Source organism: Cibotium barometz, chromosome 9 (genome assembly GCF_041138505.1).
Source record: "Cibotium barometz isolate CiBa-2024 chromosome 9, ASM4113850v1, whole genome shotgun sequence".
Classification (NCBI taxonomy): domain Eukaryota; kingdom Viridiplantae; phylum Streptophyta; class Polypodiopsida; order Cyatheales; family Cibotiaceae; genus Cibotium; species Cibotium barometz.
In genome coordinates this window covers 26,092,375-26,110,085 of record NC_141054.1, presented here as the reverse complement: position 1 = coordinate 26,110,085, position 17,711 = coordinate 26,092,375, and the positions used below count along the sequence as shown (strand labels likewise).

General features: G+C 44.9%; 1 protein-coding gene across 3 annotated transcripts in view; it reads left to right on the top strand.

The window, feature by feature from the left end:
* Positions 1-402: 402 nt before the first annotated feature.
* LOC147635387 (E3 ubiquitin-protein ligase SDIR1-like) overlaps positions 403-17,711 on the top strand; it is a 64,063-nt gene continuing 46,754 nt past the window's right edge. Inside the window, exons 1-2 of one of the 3 annotated variants that reach the window (XM_086802659.1) lie at positions 403-560; positions 1,912-2,053. In XM_086802659.1, the coding sequence (XP_086658785.1) occupies positions 1,976-2,053 (78 nt within the window). In that variant the 5' untranslated portion in view covers positions 403-560; positions 1,912-1,975. The other 2 variants (XM_086802661.1, XM_086802662.1) reach the window with 2 other exon arrangements.

Sequence of the window (17,711 nt, the reverse complement as noted above, 5' to 3'; positions counted from 1 at the left end):
ACATCAAATGCCTAAGATCGGATGGTGAGAGGAAGAATATTTCTTCAATGATGGTGGGTAGAGGATGATGTGTAAAGGCCCCTAGCACCTTAAGGACAGACACATGTACCCATACACAGATGTGCACACACACATATATATACACAAAAAATATGTGGTGATAGATATCACATATATATACGTAATAGATGTCACATATATATACATACATATACGTAATAGATGTCACATATACTATAATGCACGTCTATATATATACATATAGATATCACATATACTATACACACATACAGATGCACATATACATGTACATGTGTAGTATTGCTTAGGCAAGTGTAGGTGGATCTCATCATGTACATGTACATGTGTGGTATTGCATGTACTACACATATACATATACTACACATGGACATGTACATGTGTAGTATTGCTGGACTCTAGTGTAGGTGGATCCCATCATCTGGAATTCGGTGGGTTGCAAGTCGATTTCACCGTTTCTGGCATACACCCACAAGTGCTGCAGCAGCAGCAGCAACAGCACTTGCAGAAGATCGCAACAGGTCATTTTTTTTCCCATTTTATTTATTTTTTCAGCAGTTCACCTTCTGAAAGGAGTAGTTTCGCCTGCTCGTAAAACAAATCAAAACAAAGTAGTTCCGCCTGCAAGTCTTAGCTCGTTTCCGAAACCCTAATTTTTTAAGTCCATGTAAGCCTCTTAATTTTTTTTTCTTAACTCGCTTTTGCTAATGAGTTTACTGTAATTATCTTTAAAATCTGATGATCCTCTCTGCATAACAATTAAGAGGCCTTGTAAATTTTTTCTTTCTTAAATATTTGTGGGTGGGTTCGCTTTTGCTAATGACTTTACTGTAATTATCTTTAAAATCTGATGCGTGCATGTCTCTGCACAACAATTAAGAGGCCTTGTAATGTTTTCAATGCAAATTGGCCTTAGTCCCATTTTAATTTAGGTTTGCATAAAGGATCTGCACTAACTTTGCTAAATTGAGGCGTGTTTTTTTTTTCATTTTTTTTTCATTTTTTTTTTCATGAGAGGTGGTACAGAATTCAGCTTGTCTGATGGGCTTTGTTCAGGGCCGGTTTTCAAACTCCGGCCCTCAGTTTGAGAGGCCACGAGCTACACCAACTCACACACCCATTAGGCATGCTATTTTCTGTGTTTAACAATTCAGAGGGAGGTAGGCAGGTGTGTGCGTGAGTGCCTGCACACGTGTGTGTTTTCTGTTGGATTTTTTATTTTATTTTTCGTTACAAGAAAAATGGCTGCTAAATTTCTCATGCCTGAAGCAAACCATATGCAGCATGGATGAGGCCAAAAGCAAGTTTCAAAAAAACAAAAACAAAAAAAAAAACCCTTTTCCATGGCCTCTTCAGCAACCTAACAAGGAAAACATGCAATATAAAGGTGGTTGAACCATTGCCTTCAAAAGGATTGAACTGATTTTTTTTTTTTTTTTTTGGAGTAGCCCCTATTGCTAACTTGTTTCTAGAAAGAAATCACAACCATTAATTTTTTTTAATCACAAATGAAATCACCTGCTTGACAAGCCATAGTGTGACTGCACTAGCCACACATCCATGGGTGAGAATATTAGTTATTTTCAACAGACAATTTCCTTGCTGGTGGTGGGATTTGAACCCGTGCGCTTTTTAAACTAGTGTAGAGGATTCTAGTGACTCTTTTTTTGAGGGACAAATCAACCGTAGACCCATTTGTGTTTTCTGGCAAACTCAATCGTGTCAAGAAAAAATGCCCATTTTGCGTACTTCAACATAATATCCGTTCACGTTAGCTGCATAAATAAATTTTTATTCAAAGAATTTTTGAAATAAGAACTTACCCACATGAAAGACACACACAATCTTGATGTGGGTTTTTGTCAAGTGCAGGTGACAACATTCGAACAGAAAACAAATCACTCTTTGTTGAGATTTTGGAAGCTAGTCTAGAAGTATGAGTTTCGTGTTTCGAGGATCACGTGGAGATTTGGAGAGTGGCTTTGCTGATTTCATCCCTGAACGTCGTAATGTGGTACATTCTTCTTTCCTTTTCGTCCCGCCTGCTCGTTGAAACACTAAAAGGTTGAATTGTTTTCGCATTATCTTCATAATCTTCAGGAGCTTTGTCTTCACAATTATAATCATCAGCATTATCACATCATCAACATTACCACTGTCATCATCATCATGGTTGTCGTCACCATCACACCATCACATCATCATGGCTATCATCATCCTCATCCTCATCATTGTCATCGTCATCATCCTCATCATTGTCATCATCATCATCATCATTATTTTCATTGTCGTCGTCATCATCATCATCACCTTATCCCATCCCATCGTCATCTTCATCATTGTCATGATCGTGATCATGATCATCACGTCATCATCATCATTGTAGTCGTCAGCTCATGAGCATCACATCATCATTGTCACGTGCATCCCGCACTTGGATGCCACGTGGACATATCTGAATAGTAGGTGGAGTGGTTACTAGCCCTTTGTGAGCCCTTGTTTGGGATGAGTCAATGAGGAGTCCACACATCCAAATCTACTCCAAGATTTTGTATCACATTCTAGGCTTTGTAGCATCCTTCATCCATCCCTTGTAGATTTTCAGCACCCATACAATACCTTTTTTCCTTCACGTGACACATCTTCTCTATATCTCCTTCATAGAAGCTTGCACGATAGGTCCTCCTGCTAGAAGAAGAGCAAAAGCCATCATTGAGTCCATGAGCCCAAGCAATGTGCAATGGACAATGGATTTCTACTCTATACAATGCCTGGGCTAAAACTGCGTTTCGGCCCTGAGACCTGCTGGAAACGCGTTTTCGGCACTGAAACATCTCAAGCAAAGAGAAACAACGCGTTTCTCATGTTTCTTATTGGTGAGAAACGTTTCCCAGCATGAGAAACGGCCGTTTCAGGTTTGTCAATGACACATGGCCCCAACTTTTGAAAAAACCCAAATGGGCACGTGCCTCAAGACGGCTGTTAGGTGTGGAATCTACACAACTGAAAAAAACCCAAAAACGGACTGGCCGCTAGCGTATCCTCATCGAAACGTGTGGCCCGTACAAAAAACGGCCTCTTTAGTGAGGAGAAAAAAAGAGGGCCAAATCGGCTTGCTATTCCGTATCAATCTATGAGAAAAAAATGCCCAATTTGATGCTCTTTCTGTAGCGAAGAAAAAAGCCCCATTTTTCAGCTCTTTCCTTTTTTATTCCACTCCCTCTGCACTACAAATCCTCTTGCACATCCCCTTTTTTTTTTGTGTTTACCCCTTTTCTTTTCCATCCCAATTCTTGCAGGCTTGTCACTCTCATGGCATCTAGGCAGCCACATCTTGAGAGAAAACGAGAAGGAATTCACCCAAAGTGATATTGGTGGCAGCAGGTGGATATTGTTAATAAATATAACTCCAAGAGAGGTGGGGCAAAAAGATTTCGTTGCCAACATGGTGGTCTAGAAAGAGGTGGCTGTCCAAAGCGGGTTGAAGCCCCAAACTGATATTAGCAGCCAGTAAGATAGAAAGAGCAATGTAAGGTGCTCAAGATATATAGGTCGATGATAACGACAACAATGACACTGAAGTGTAGTAAAAGACTGTATTCTTGTCAATGTCATTGTCATTGTCACTAACCAACTGTTGTCTTTTTGAAACACTATTCTTATTGTGTGTTGTAGTCCTTTCCCAGTCTATCATGTTCTACTGGTCGTTAGAAATGGCTACGTTCACATGGTAGTCATCATTATCATCACGTTCACGGTAATGGTGATGGTCATCGTCATTCTGTATTGTCTGTCAGTTGCTGCTGTATCACTTCAGATGTTGCAGTTGATTTCCCAACTGTTGTCCTTATCATCTTTATCTTTAGGGTCACAGTCGTGGGAGTTGGCTGAGGTTAGATCTGGACTGGAATCAGCCTGCAAGAAAAAACAGAATGAACAGCTCCTGCATTTGCCTGTCACTATCATCATTAAGCTTCTGTGCCTGCTCCATCATCATTAAGCTTTGATACCTGCTGATGTGTGACAATCCCCTCTGGCCACCTGCTGTCAATGTCTGCACAGAATGCTGACGAGTCTGTTGCCTATTGTCTTGCCCAGCTCCATCAGAGCTGCCTCCTCAAGGGTATGATGTATGCGAACGGTAGTTGGTCTGCTGCTCTGTTTAGGAAAATGGGTCTCCCCTGCTGTGGCTGCCAGTTTTCTTCCAAAATGCAACGGCATCTAAGTGCCATTCCCTAATACAAGAGCAAGGTTCACAACTTATAGACACAGTGCAACATGAGCATAATGACAATAAGGGGCATTTTTTGAAATGTGGTGGATTTGAAAGCCCTAAATTTTGCGATTAATTAACCATTAAAAAGACCAATTTTAAGACAGCAATTAACCAACTCCACATAACACAAATTAGATAGTACACCACACTAGGGTCGGAACAGCCACACCACCACCACCACCACCACCACCACCACCACACCCCCCCCCCCCAACCCCCTCTCTTCCTTTTTCCCTAGGGCCAAGGAATAGCTTTATTCCAGTAGAGTAAATCGGGAACAAAATTAAGATGCAGGCAAAGCTTCTATTGCAAGTGGGTATCGCTCTTTAATTAAATGTTTCTTTAAAAAGCGTCCCACCCGCCCCTGCATTTTCCTTGCCCCCACCGCTTCCTTCTCTCGTTAGCTGTGCTAGAGCTGGACAACCCTTCTTCGTGTCCATGTCTGCAACCCCGTCCTCATCGGTTGCCTGCAAACCCACCGTCGCCGCTTGCGGGCCTGGCCATACGTACACGCCGCCTACCACACAGGCTCACTGCCCGTTGACCTTGAGCGCTTCCCACCTGTAGCCCTTGCCTGCATGTAGCCTGTAGCGCTTGCTCTACTATGGACCCAAGACGGAGGGAGAAGCATGATCTTTCAGGGTGCAAGCAAAACCCTTGAAGGTTCTTCCCCCTTGGCATATGCATCTTCAAATCGGTCCAATTCAGCAACATTGAGCAGTCACTACATCCCTTCACCGCACTCGTATGCATCAAGGTTTTCATGAGAGAAGGTTGAAGCAGATGGGATATGGCTTTTGGACGCAAGAAACGGGCTCTCGTCATCACTCACACAAGCACATTCAGCAATAAGCCGACAACTCTGGCGGCTCCGACTGTAACTTGGTTGAACACAATGCTAATCAATACACTTGAATACACTAAGATTTGATGGACACTTGCTCAAAAATATAAGAAGTAAATTGCTGAATTGACAAGAGACACACAATGAGCCGGAACGGCCGACCCCTCCCTCAAATAAAGTATATTGATCTTGGGAGAATCAAGTACATAGTGTCATGGGCATTTCTAACCAGATTTCCATACCAATGTATATGAATACAGTATTGCAAACAAGTGGTTGTCGATGTAGGCTTGCAATCCACACTACCCTCTCAAGTGTCCATGTTCCCTACCATCTGCTCTCTATTGTTCCACCAACACATGGTAGCAACAATCTGCAAGAGAGCACTTAGGACAAGAGAACACTACACAGGGTATGTGATCTTGTAATCCGGTTTCTCCCTCCTGCTACTTGCTCCCATATTTAAGCATAAAAGCTTACCAATAGCAAGTAGAGTCCATGACAGCGGAAGTTCGATGGAAGTCCTTGGAGTGTTGAGATCTTTGATTTGTCGCCTTTCTTCGCGACAAAAGTCTTCAAGAGGATGAAGGGAACCTTGGGAAAGCTTCCCCTATGGTTCAACTTGAGAAAGGAAGGCTGAAATTAGAGTTTTCAGCAAAAAGACCAAAAATTACAGCAAAAATGAGAGTTGTTTTGCTGAATTTCAGTCATTGGGAGTGAGTAGGAGAGTGATTAGAACTTGGAAACACTCTTGGAAGCTTGGAAAACACCCTAGCAAGTTGGGTATGGCTATATGGAGAGCTTGGAAATGGAGAGAAATGGTTGAAAAACAGAGTTTTCAGCCTCCAAAAATCTTCAAGAAGAGAAAACACGAATTTTCTCTTAATAAGTAAGTGAATTGGGGTCCAATCAGGTGAAGGGACATGGGGAGATGCCCATTTATGAGTAAAAAGGGGAGGATCAGGTCCTGGACATTGAGTCTTGTCCGCCTCGGGACTTCAATGAGTGTGAACTTGGAAGCGGTCATAATTTATAAGTGACTTTTGGACACCCAAACTTTAATGAAGTGGGAACACACTCACTTATAAATATTGGCTAAGTCCTAAGGGCTATTTGAGCCTAGATTGGGTAGTACTTACCACCTGTTCACATGCCACATAACCATGTCAGCAGACAGTTTCACACGCACGGTTCACGGGCGGGCGTCCCCTTACCTGGAATCATGCTTAGTTCCATACGTCGTACGGATCTGGCAGTACGTACGAATCGTACCCTACGATACCGTACGGATCTGTACGATCAGGTACGAAATTTGCCTGTTTCTGCCCGTTGGAAGTAGCCGTTTCTGCCAGTTGGAAGTAGCCATTTTCTGCCCGTTTTTCTGGCCGTTTTCTGTCCCTTTTTCTGGTTGTTTTCCTTTCATCTCTCCTGAGTCCTTCTATAAAAGCCTCAAGGACCAAGCCTCTCCTCCATCTACTCCAAGCCTCTCCTCCACCACCTTCTATCTACTCCAAGCCTCAAGGACCAAGCCTCTACTCCAAGCCTCTCCTCCACCCTCCTTCACCCTCCTCCAAGCTCCTTCCATCCCACTTGAGCCTCTACTCCAAGTTTTCTTCCTCCAAGCTCTTCCCATACTTCATCTTCTCTACGCTCTCCACGCTTTAGTCCTTCTCTTATCCATCATGCCTCGGGAGAAGCATGAGGCTTTTGATTTGCATTGTCTCAATGTGGAGAAGGACACCAAGAAGTCCAACTCCCATCATTGGACATGGCGATATTGCGGCAAGTCATACACCAGTGGAACAACAAGGCTTCTCCAGCACCTTTCAAAGATTGGGGGACAAGTTGCCCCATGCAAGGAGATTCCGCAAAGCATTGTCGATGACATTTCGTGGAAGATGAGCGGCGGCTCAAATTCAAGTAGAGGAGCATCATCAACACACGCACCGGCACCACCACCAGCACCACCATCGGCACATGATGAAGCGGCCACCGGCTCTTTCATTGGTGTATCCTCCACTGCCACTTCCACGGATGCACGGTCCGCCTCCGCACCGGGCAAAAGGCAAAGGGTGGTGGAGCGTGAAGGGATGCAACCCTCTCTCCACCAAGTTACGGGTAGTGTGAGGTTCGGTTGTATTCCTAAAGGAGCGGCAACGCCTTGCAGAGATAGAGATTGCTCGCACCATTATTGAATGCAATCTTGCCTTCAATGTGAATGGGAGGATTAGGGTTAGAGTTCATGTGGGAGACATACACAGAGAAACAAGGGAGAGAGAGAGAGAGAGAGAGAGAGTTGTGGGGATAAGTCAACTCATCAAGATGAGTGTGTGACTCCCCTATCACACATGTATATTGCACTAGTACACATAGTGTACTTAGTACATTAAAAGTACTAAGTGTACTATGTACTATAACTTATGGGCTTGTACACACTATAAGGGTGGGCATAATGCCTTTACCCCAACAACCTCCCACTTAAAGGCAAAGTGCCCTTAAGTAAAGGAAAAGAAAAGAAAAAAATCAGCATGTACATGATAATATACAAGGCCATATCAAGGCTGAAACTGGCCTCATCCAATGCCCATCAAGTGTCTGCAATGAGCAAACCGCTCCGGAGGCAAACTCTTTGTCAACAGATCAGCCGGGTTGTCATCCGTATGAATCTTAACAAGCTGAATTTGCTTGTTCTCTATCACCTCTCTGATGAAGTGATACTTCACATCCACATGCTTCGTCTTTGCATGAAAGACAGGGTTCTTTGTCAACTGGATGGCACTCTGACTGTCACAATGCAACAATGGAATATCCCCTGTATAACCCAAATCAACCACTAACCGAGATAGCCATCCTTGCAAGCCTCTGTGGCTGCAATATACTCGGCCTCTGTAGTAGATAAGGCTGTGCACTTCTGCATCCTGGATATCCATGACACAGCACCACCTGTGAATGTAAATACATAACCGGTAGTAGACTTCCGGTTATCTGGATGACCGGCATAATCCAAATCCGTGTAACCATGCACTAATGCATCCTGTTTGCCAAAACAAATGCACATATCCTGTGTGCCCTTCAGGTATCTCATGACACCTTTCACTGCTTTCCAATGCTTCTTGCCAGGGTTGGCCATGTATCTAGAAACCACTCCCATTGCAAATGCAATGTCCGGCCTAGTAGCAACCATGGCATACATGAGACTGCGACAAGCTGAAGCATACGGAATCTTGGCCATATCAGCCTTGCCACTATCTGACTGTGGGCTGTCCATAGCACTGAGTTTCACATATGGAGGCAAAGGAGTACTAGTCTTCTTGCCCCCGTCCATATTGAACCTCTCCAAAACTTTGCCAATGTATTCCTTCTGAGACAAATACAACACATGCTGATTTCTGTCCCGAAGTATCCGCATACCCAAGATGTGATTTGCATCACCCAAATCCTTCATATCAAAGGTTTGATGCAGTCTCTGCTTCAAGGCATCCATCTCCTTACGAGATTTCCCGGCAATCAACATATCATCAACATACAAGATGAGGATTAATAGACTGCCATCCAAAGCTTTCTTGGTGTACAAGCAATGATCTATGTCACTTCTCCTGAATTTCTGGGATTTCATGAATGTATCAAATTTATGATACCATTCCCTTGGTGCCTGTTTGAGCCCATAAAGACTCTTTTTCAGCTTGCATACAAGCTTCTCCTTTCCACTTACTGCATAATCCTCTGGCTGTTGCATATATATCTCCTCATGGAGATCACCGTGAAGAAAAGCAGTCTTCACATCCATCTGAATCAAGTCCAGATCATCATGCGCAACCAAAGCTAACACAGCTCTAAGTGTGGTCATTTTGACCACTGGAGAGAAGATCTCCTCAAAGTCCACACCATATTCCTGCTTGAAGCCCTTAGCCACTAACCTGGCTTTGTATCTTGGCTTTGCATCTGGTGCAACTTTCAGCCTGTATACCCACTTGCATGGCAAAACCTTCTTGCTTGCAGGCAAATGCACCAACTTCCATGTTCCATTTTTGTGCAGAGAATCCATCTCTGACTTCATGGCACGCTCCCATAGAGCTTTGTCTGCCCTCTGTAAAGCCTCCTTATAACATGAGGGCTCTCCACAGTCAGTGAGCATCAAGTAGTCAACCCCTGGAACAAACCTGTGAGGGGCTCTGGAGGGTCTTGTGGACCTCCGTACCCAACGACCATCATTTGCAGGTTGCTGTCCTGCCTGCATATCACCCATTGGTGGCTCCCGTTCCATGCCATAAGGCTGAAAAATCATGCCCGGTATCTCCTCTAACTGTGGTATATCCATAGGGATATCTTCTCTGGCTGTCCATTTGGACCATTTTCAGCACCATTTAAGGGCTGGTTTTGCTGCTGTAATGGCTGATTTACAGCCCTTGGTTGTTGTCCATGATGTCCATCATCATCAAAGATGACTCTGCCAGGCTCCTGTTGCCTTGCAGGCTCCTTATACATGCATGTTTCATAAAAAATGACATCATTGCTGCGTATAATCTTTCTATTCACGGGATCCCAAAGTCTATACCCCATTTCACCTCTATCACCATATCCTAGGAATATGCATTTGTGAGACTTAGGATCAAGTTTGGTGCGCATTTCCGTGCGTATGTGCACGTACGCAACGCAACCAAACACTCTCAAGTGCTTGTATGACGGAGGCTTCCCTGTCCATACTTCCTTTGGCACTTTCCCACCAAGCCTCGTGTTAGGTGACCTGTTTATAAGATGAACGGCTGTCATAACAGCTTCAGCCCAAAAACCATGAGGTAATGCAGCATGTGACAACATAAAACGGACCTTCTCCTGAATGGTCCTGTTCATCCTCTCTGCTGTCCCGTTTTGTGGAGGATCATAAGGAGTAGAGAGCTCCCTCTTGATGCCCTTAGCATCACAAAAGTCCTGAAACTGTTTGGACATATACTCTCCACCATTGTCGGAACGCAAAGCCTTCAGTGTTTTGCCAGTTTGATTCTCAACATGAGCAACAAACTTCTGAAACACTGAGAATGTATCACTCTTCAAACGAAGAGGATAAACCCACACCTTACGTGTGGCATCATCAATAAAAGACACAAAGTATTTTGCCCCTCCCAAAGAAAGCTGAGGCATCTCACATACATCTGTATGCACAAGCTCTAACTGAGCATCTTTCTGTCCAAGAGCTTTCTTGTGGGGGCACTGGAGTTGCCTACCATATATACAATGCTCACAAAACTGAAAACTTGAAAACTTTAGAGAAGGCAAGTAACCCAAACGAGACAATTGCTCCATTCCTTTGACACTCATGTGTCCCAACCGGCTATGCCACATAGAGATTTCCGGCAGCTCGGTTGCATTTACATTAGCATGGTGACAAACACATGCATGCATGAAGTAAATAGTGTCCACCTTAGAGCCTCTGGCAACAACCAGTGAGCCCTTACTAATTTTCCACTTTCCACGACCAAATGTGGTAACATAATCAGCATCATCAAGCTGTCCAGTAGAAAGCAGGTTCTTCTTGATCTCAGGCACATGCCTGACATCATGGAGCATAAGCTGTGAGCCATCTGAAAACACAAGCCTCACATCACCTCTGCCAAGAATCTTGCATGCATGGTTATCACCCAAATAAACCACTCCTTCATTGCCAGCAGTATACCTGACAAACAAGTCTCTGCATCCTGTGACATGAAAGGAGGCACTTGAATCAATGATCCATGAGTGCATACCATGACCACCTGTAAGAAGTGAATGGGCATCAAGTGAAGACGTAAATAGGACCTCATCCTCACTGTCACCTGCATGTGACACATTGATTTCTTCAATCTTGACTCCACTTTTGCCCTTTGGCTTTACATCTTTGGCTTCATCTTTGTCTTTGTCTTTGCCTTTTCCCTTTTCCTTTTGATCATTTTTCCATTTGTAGCATTGCTTTTTGATGTGTCCCTTCTTGCCACAATAATGGCATTCCAAATCCTTTTTGGAGCGGGACTTGCTCCTTCCCCGTTCTTGGCTTTTTCCCCTTTGCTGGGATCTCCCACGTGCATTCATTGCATTGGACTTTCCAACAGAGTTGTTTTTCCTGTTCATCTCTTCTTGAAGAAGAGCACCCTCAACATCTGCATATGACAGCATAGCATTCGAATTGCTAGTGGCTGTCTTGAATGTGTCCCAACTCTCTGGCAAAGTGCATAAGAGAAAGGTGGCTTTGAACTCATCGTCCATTGCCAACTTTTGATTTATAACTTGGCTGACAATACCATTAAACTCATTTAGATGGGCTGTCATAGACGCCCCTTCCTTCATCTGAAGACCTATGAGTTTCTTCAACCAATACACTTTGCTTGAGGCACTTTGCTGGGCATACAAGTCCTGCAATCTCTGCCACATTCCCCAAGCTGTCTTCTCTTCTCGAATGCTGAAAAGTAAAGAGTCTGACACAGACAACATGATAGTAGATCTTGCCAGCACATCCATATCTTCCCACTCTTCAGCAGTAAGAGAAGCAGGCTTTACACCCCTTTCTTTGATAGGCTTGTGCTGCTTTTTCTGGAGCAACACATTATAGCACTGGGTTTGCCAAATATCATAGTTATGTGAGCCTTCAAGCTTCTTGATGTGAAGCAATGAAGAGCTCTCACCTGTAGTTGCCATAGCAATATGCAACCTGTCAATGCCTGACTCCCTGCAAAATGTGCAAACACTGCACCAAAAGCACACAAAGTGCTCACAGTTGTTCTCCCAAGCTTTATCTCCCACTGCGGAAGCACAAATGCAACTCTACTCCCACCTTATGTGATGAAATCACCAAAATCTGGTTGGTGCAGATTTAGGACAGCACCTTAAATGTGCTCTGTTGCCCTTCCAAAGTACTATACAGCAGTACTAAGTGCTCACCAATGATGTACCAAACCTGTACCGGCAAGTACAGCAGCTGAAATTGAGCCTTTTGCTCACTCAAATCAGTGTACAGCCATGTCAAAACTTGCACAAAGCTGTGCCAAATCTGTACCAGCAGGTACAGTAGCAATAAATGCTCTCCTGGCTGTCCAAATGAGTGAAAATCAGACTTTTACAGTCCTGAACACTGCATACAACAGTCCCAAACAGAAATTGGGCAAAAGCCCCTTGATTGCAAGCTGATTTCTGAGGATTCAAGGCATAAAAGTCTTGCCTGCTGCTTTGCCAAGCTTAACAAGCATAAAATCTTGAAAAGCCCCTTGATTTAAGATCAATTTCTGATCATACATGGTACATTGACACACATGAAGGCATCCAGAGTCTTCGAAATGCTTACCCCTGGCCACATATACATCCAATACATGAAAGCCCCTTGATTTACAGGCACATTGAGTGCTTGACAGGCATCAACACGTTGCCCAAAGCATCAAATACGAGTGCCTGCATGCAAATCAACCAAATCGGCACAAAAGCCCCTTGATTTGCACTGCAATTTGCTGCAATTTTGCCCAAATGTGCGATTTCTCACATCATACAGCATGTATGAATGTTTAAATTGTACAATTACATCAAAAGCCCCAAATTTCGACATCCAATTTCCTGCAAATTGATCCTGATTGTGACCAATGTCACCCAATTTTTCCAATTTTGCTCAGAAATTGAGCAATTCGGCACCTGTACCTGCTCAATTGATTGAATTGATAAGAAATTCCCAAAATTGAAGGCAAATACCTCTTAATTTTTGAATTTCTCTGAGATTTGCAGGCTGAATTTCTGTTGATGCTGTTGCAGAAATCTGATGCAGAAAGGGGGGGGACGCTTCTTGCTGATGTGCCTGCAGTGCTGCAGTTGTACGGATGGCTGCATCTACCACCAGCTTGTGTGACCGGCTGGTTGGGTTGCTTTGTAGTCGGGCTTGGGGTAGAATGCGGCCACGATGTTGCCTAGAGCCTCAGCTCCATACCAGGCTGCCCGCAGGACGATGTTAGGGCTTTCTTCATTTCCAGACGAGGAGGTGTTGCTGCTGCTGCCATCAGGACTGCTGCTACTCTTGCTCTCTTCTGCATATACTACCACGTGGTTCCGTCGGGCTCTGTATATCGGAGCTCCACGGCGAGAAGAGACAGGCGTGATCGGCAGCACGGCCGGCAATCCTTGTTGATGCGATGCCGCCTCTGCCTAGTGGCCGTCTCGCAACACTCCAACGCAGGTTGCCGCCTCCGCCGACCGGTAGCCAGCACTACACGTCGCCAGTGCTCGTTGCTGTGTTTTCGCCGCCTCCTTCAGTGGCTTGCACTGCAGGTACTCGCTCACGCCCAGCAGCCAGCTACGTGTCCGCCTGCCTTCGCCTAGCGCAGGTAGCCAAGGTTGAATGCGCTGGCCTCCTCGCTACCTCACGTATTGCTGCCCAGCGCAGTCGACGTATTGCTGGCGGCGTTTAGCTCCTCACCTGCTGCGAGCCTACGACTGGCTGTGGGAAATCCTTTGCACCTTTTCCTCCTGGTTGCTACTTCTCTAGCAACATGGGCCTACGAAGCTATGAGCACCCTTGAGAACAAAACCCTAAAACCAGGGCTCTGATACCAGTTGAATGGGAGAGTTAGGGTTAGAGTTCATGTGGGAGACATACACAGAGAAACAAGGGAGAGAGAGAGAGAGAGAGAGAGTTGTGGGGATAAGTCAACTCATCAAGATGAGTGTGTGACTCCCCTATCACACATGTATATTGCACTAGTACACATAGTGCACTTAGTACATTAAAAGTACTAAGTGTACTATGTACTATAACTTATGGGCTTGTACACACTATAAGGGTGGGCATAATGCCTTTACCCCAACACAGTGTACTCCAAAAGGAGCAATGGAAGAAGATGGTGACGGCGATTGCGAATGTGGGCCCATGTGAGGGGTGGACGGGGGTCTCTTACACGGCTATGCGCACGAGGAAGATTGATGAAGAGAAGGAGAGAATTGATCGAGCCCTTGACCCGATTCGAGCCGCATGGACGAAGTATGGATGTTCTATTCTCACAGATGGATGGAGTGATCAAAGGAAGCGTGGCATTATCAACATCCTTGTGTCTTGCCCGCTTGGCACATACTTCTTGTGTGCGGTTGACACTGGGAGAAGGGGGAGAAAGACTACCGGGAGTTTCATCTACCGCCATATTAGGCAAGCGATCATAGAGGTAAGCATTATTTTACTTGAGTGTGGCTGATTTTGTCATTTGTGCAAAGCCCTCAACTCATATGATTTATCTACCATGTAGGTTGGGGCTCAAAACGTGGTGCAAGTCATCACCGACAATGCATCAAATTGTCGACGCATGGGCCGCGTGCTTGAGGAGGAATTCCCCACCATTGTGTGGACTCCCATGTGCGAGTCATTGCATTGACTTACTCATGGAGGATGTGGCGAAGCTCAGGTGGGTGAAGAGGATTGTGCAACAAGCTACATCTATTGTCAACTTCTTCATGCTAAAGGTGAAGGTGCTTGCTATGTTTCGTGAGCATAGCAGGCTTGACTTGAAGAAGCCATCCGCCACCCGCTTTGCCTACATGTGGCTGGTTTTGGAGCGTCTATACGATGTGAGGCCTGCCCTTCGCCAGACAGTTGTTTCCACCATGTGGAACGAATGGGATGAGCACGTCACTGAAGAGGCCAAAGCCATGCAACGCTTTTGCCTAGAGGAGAGATTTTGGACTAGAGTCCGAGCAATTGTCATTGCTATGACTCCATTCTATAGGCTCTTGCGGATGACAGATTGCGAGGGGTCCACCATGGGCCTTCTTGTCCACTTCTTTAGAGCTGCCCTTGTGGAGTTGGAGGCTTGCACAGACATTACATTTGACGAGCGAGCACAAATCATGGAGATTGCACAAAAGAGATGGAGGTGGATGCACAAACCAATCCACGGGTTTGCAGCATTGGTACATCCAGCCTACAAGTCTCCAGTAGTTTGCACCGATAGGGAGCTTCGACAAGATCGGGATGCATATATGCTTCGAGCTGTGCCAGTTGATGAGCACAATGCCTTTCTAGAGGAGTTGGGCTGATATGTTGATCAGAGAGGTCAAACCTCCTTTTCGTCTCCCACTTGCTGGAGGAGGGAGTCACTTGTGAAGCCCCTTTTTTGGTGGGACAATTTTGGGTATGGACTAGAGCATCTCCAATCCATAGCCTGAAGGGTCCTAGCCCAGGATTGTTCTACGGGTGCATGTGAGAGGAACTGGAGTTCCTATTCTCTCATACACACGAGGATACGCAATCGACTGAGCACACGACAGTTGGAGCGGTTGGTCTACTGCCGCACTAACTTGCGCATGATGCAGGGCATTCTTAGAATGGGTAGTCCCAAGCAGGTAAGTGACAAGTCTAGACTGTAACTTGTCATGACTCAGAACTGTTAAGTTTTGTGTACACTGTACAGACTCTAACTTTTGTGCCTTAATATGTAGGTCAATGTTGACACTTTCACGTTGACGAGTGAAAACTTTGCATGTGTCAATCAACAACCTGATGAGGAGGAGGAGGCAATCTTCATGGAGCTCTATAGTGAGCTTGTGGCAGCAGATACTCGCAGCACCAGGAATCAACATGGACGAGGCCGAGCAGTTGGAGTTCATAGGCCTTTGCCTTCGATATCGGCAAAGGGTGGCCTTCGCACATATGTGAGGCGGGGATCCTTGAGCTCCAATCCCCGCCTTCATGATGATATTCCATTGCTCCCTCATGATGATACCCCACTGCCTAGAGAGCCCTTGTTTGATGATGATGGCAACCTACTTAGCGAGAATGATCCCAGAGTGTCTCGTCCACCTTCGAAGAGTCCTCTTCAGAGAACTCTCTTGATGGACACTCTAGTAGTGATCATGTTGATGATCATGTAGATGTTGGTGATGATGTAGACTTTTGATATGTTATAGCTCTCTAGGCATTGGGCATCTATCTCCTTCTAGCCCATCGATGATGTATTGTAGTATGTAGTATCATGTATGTACGCATGTTGGCTGTCGCCCATGCCATGAGTTTTTGGCCTATCCTTTTGTATCAATTTTGTACTCTAATGGCATGATGACATTATGTTCATGGTTCTACTATTTTGTAACTTCTTGTCTACAATTTTTAAGTTTAGGAAGTATTTTTTTTAAAAAAAACGTACTAATATCGTACCTTACCTCAAAAAATTAAGGTACCGATTAGTACCGTATTTTATCGTACCGTACCGTACCGTACCTTTCGTACTAACTAACCATGCCTGGAACTACACATTGGTCAAGCAAGCATGAAAACAACATGCAATTTCAATTGCAAGCAAGCACATAAAGATGCTATGCAATGCAGCATTGGTATGGACAATCCCCGTTCATGAGACTATACCAAAATAGACGTGCTCCAGGCAAGGACACGAGGTACCAGACCCAATGGAAAACCAATCCACCAAGCATTTCCGGGCATGTACACGAAGGCACAAATCCCAACGGAAAGCCAAGTCTACAGTATCACATGAGTGGCATCAATCCCGGCCATAAACAACTGCCATGGACACCAGTCCAATGTACATACATGATAAGAAACCACGGGTGGACCAATTGGGTGGCCAAATGGTGACATCTCCCCCGTCCCCCGGCTTCTAAACAGTTGTCTGCAGCTGAAAAGCATCCAAATATGTCTGAAGCACATACGGGCAATCTTTGAAGAACTGTTCATCTACCCATTTAGCATCAATGGGAAGATAGTTCTTAAACTTCACAAGGTAACGCCTCACAACTTTGCCTGCAGCAAGCTTGCGTTCCTTGTGAGACACAATCTGCTCTGGCTGCAAGATCTCCTCAAGCTCATCCACTTCTGGTGGATCCTCAATGACCATTTCACTGGGCTCCGGCCCTACATACTTGCGAAGGAGACTCAATTGAAAAGCATTGTGTATGTGCCAATGACTAGGTAATGCCAATCTGAAAGCCACTTCATTGATTTTCTCGATCACTCTAAAAGGCCCATAGTACCTAGTTGCAAGCTTAGGATATGCACCCTCTTTGTTAGGTCTCTTTGCAAGGCTTGCTTTCTCAAATTTTAGCGATACCCAATCATTCTCTTTAACATCCAATTGCCTTCCTTGCAATGGCTGTCCGCACCTGAGCAAAAGCAATATTCAAGTCTCTTACATACTCATCAGTTGCAAATATCTCATCCTTTGTGCGAAGGATGGGTGGCAACCTTACCATAAACTATCTCAAACGGGGCCTTTCTCGTAGATGCATGCACCGTGTTGTTGTAAGCAAATTCCACAAGCGGTAAGTACTTCTCCCAAGAAGACTTCTGATCCGCCACAACATTTCAAGAGATCCAACACGGTTGACCTTGCAGCCTCACTTTGCCCATCCGTTTGAGGGTGATAAGCTGATGAGAAGTCCAATTTGGTGCCCATATTATCAAATAAGGCCCGCCAAAAGAGACTTGTAGTCCTGGGATCTCTATCCCCCACAATGGACTTCAGCATTCCATGATGTTTGAACACTTGTGTAAGATATATTTTAACCATATGCTCAGCTTTGATGGTCTTTTTGATTGGCAAGAAA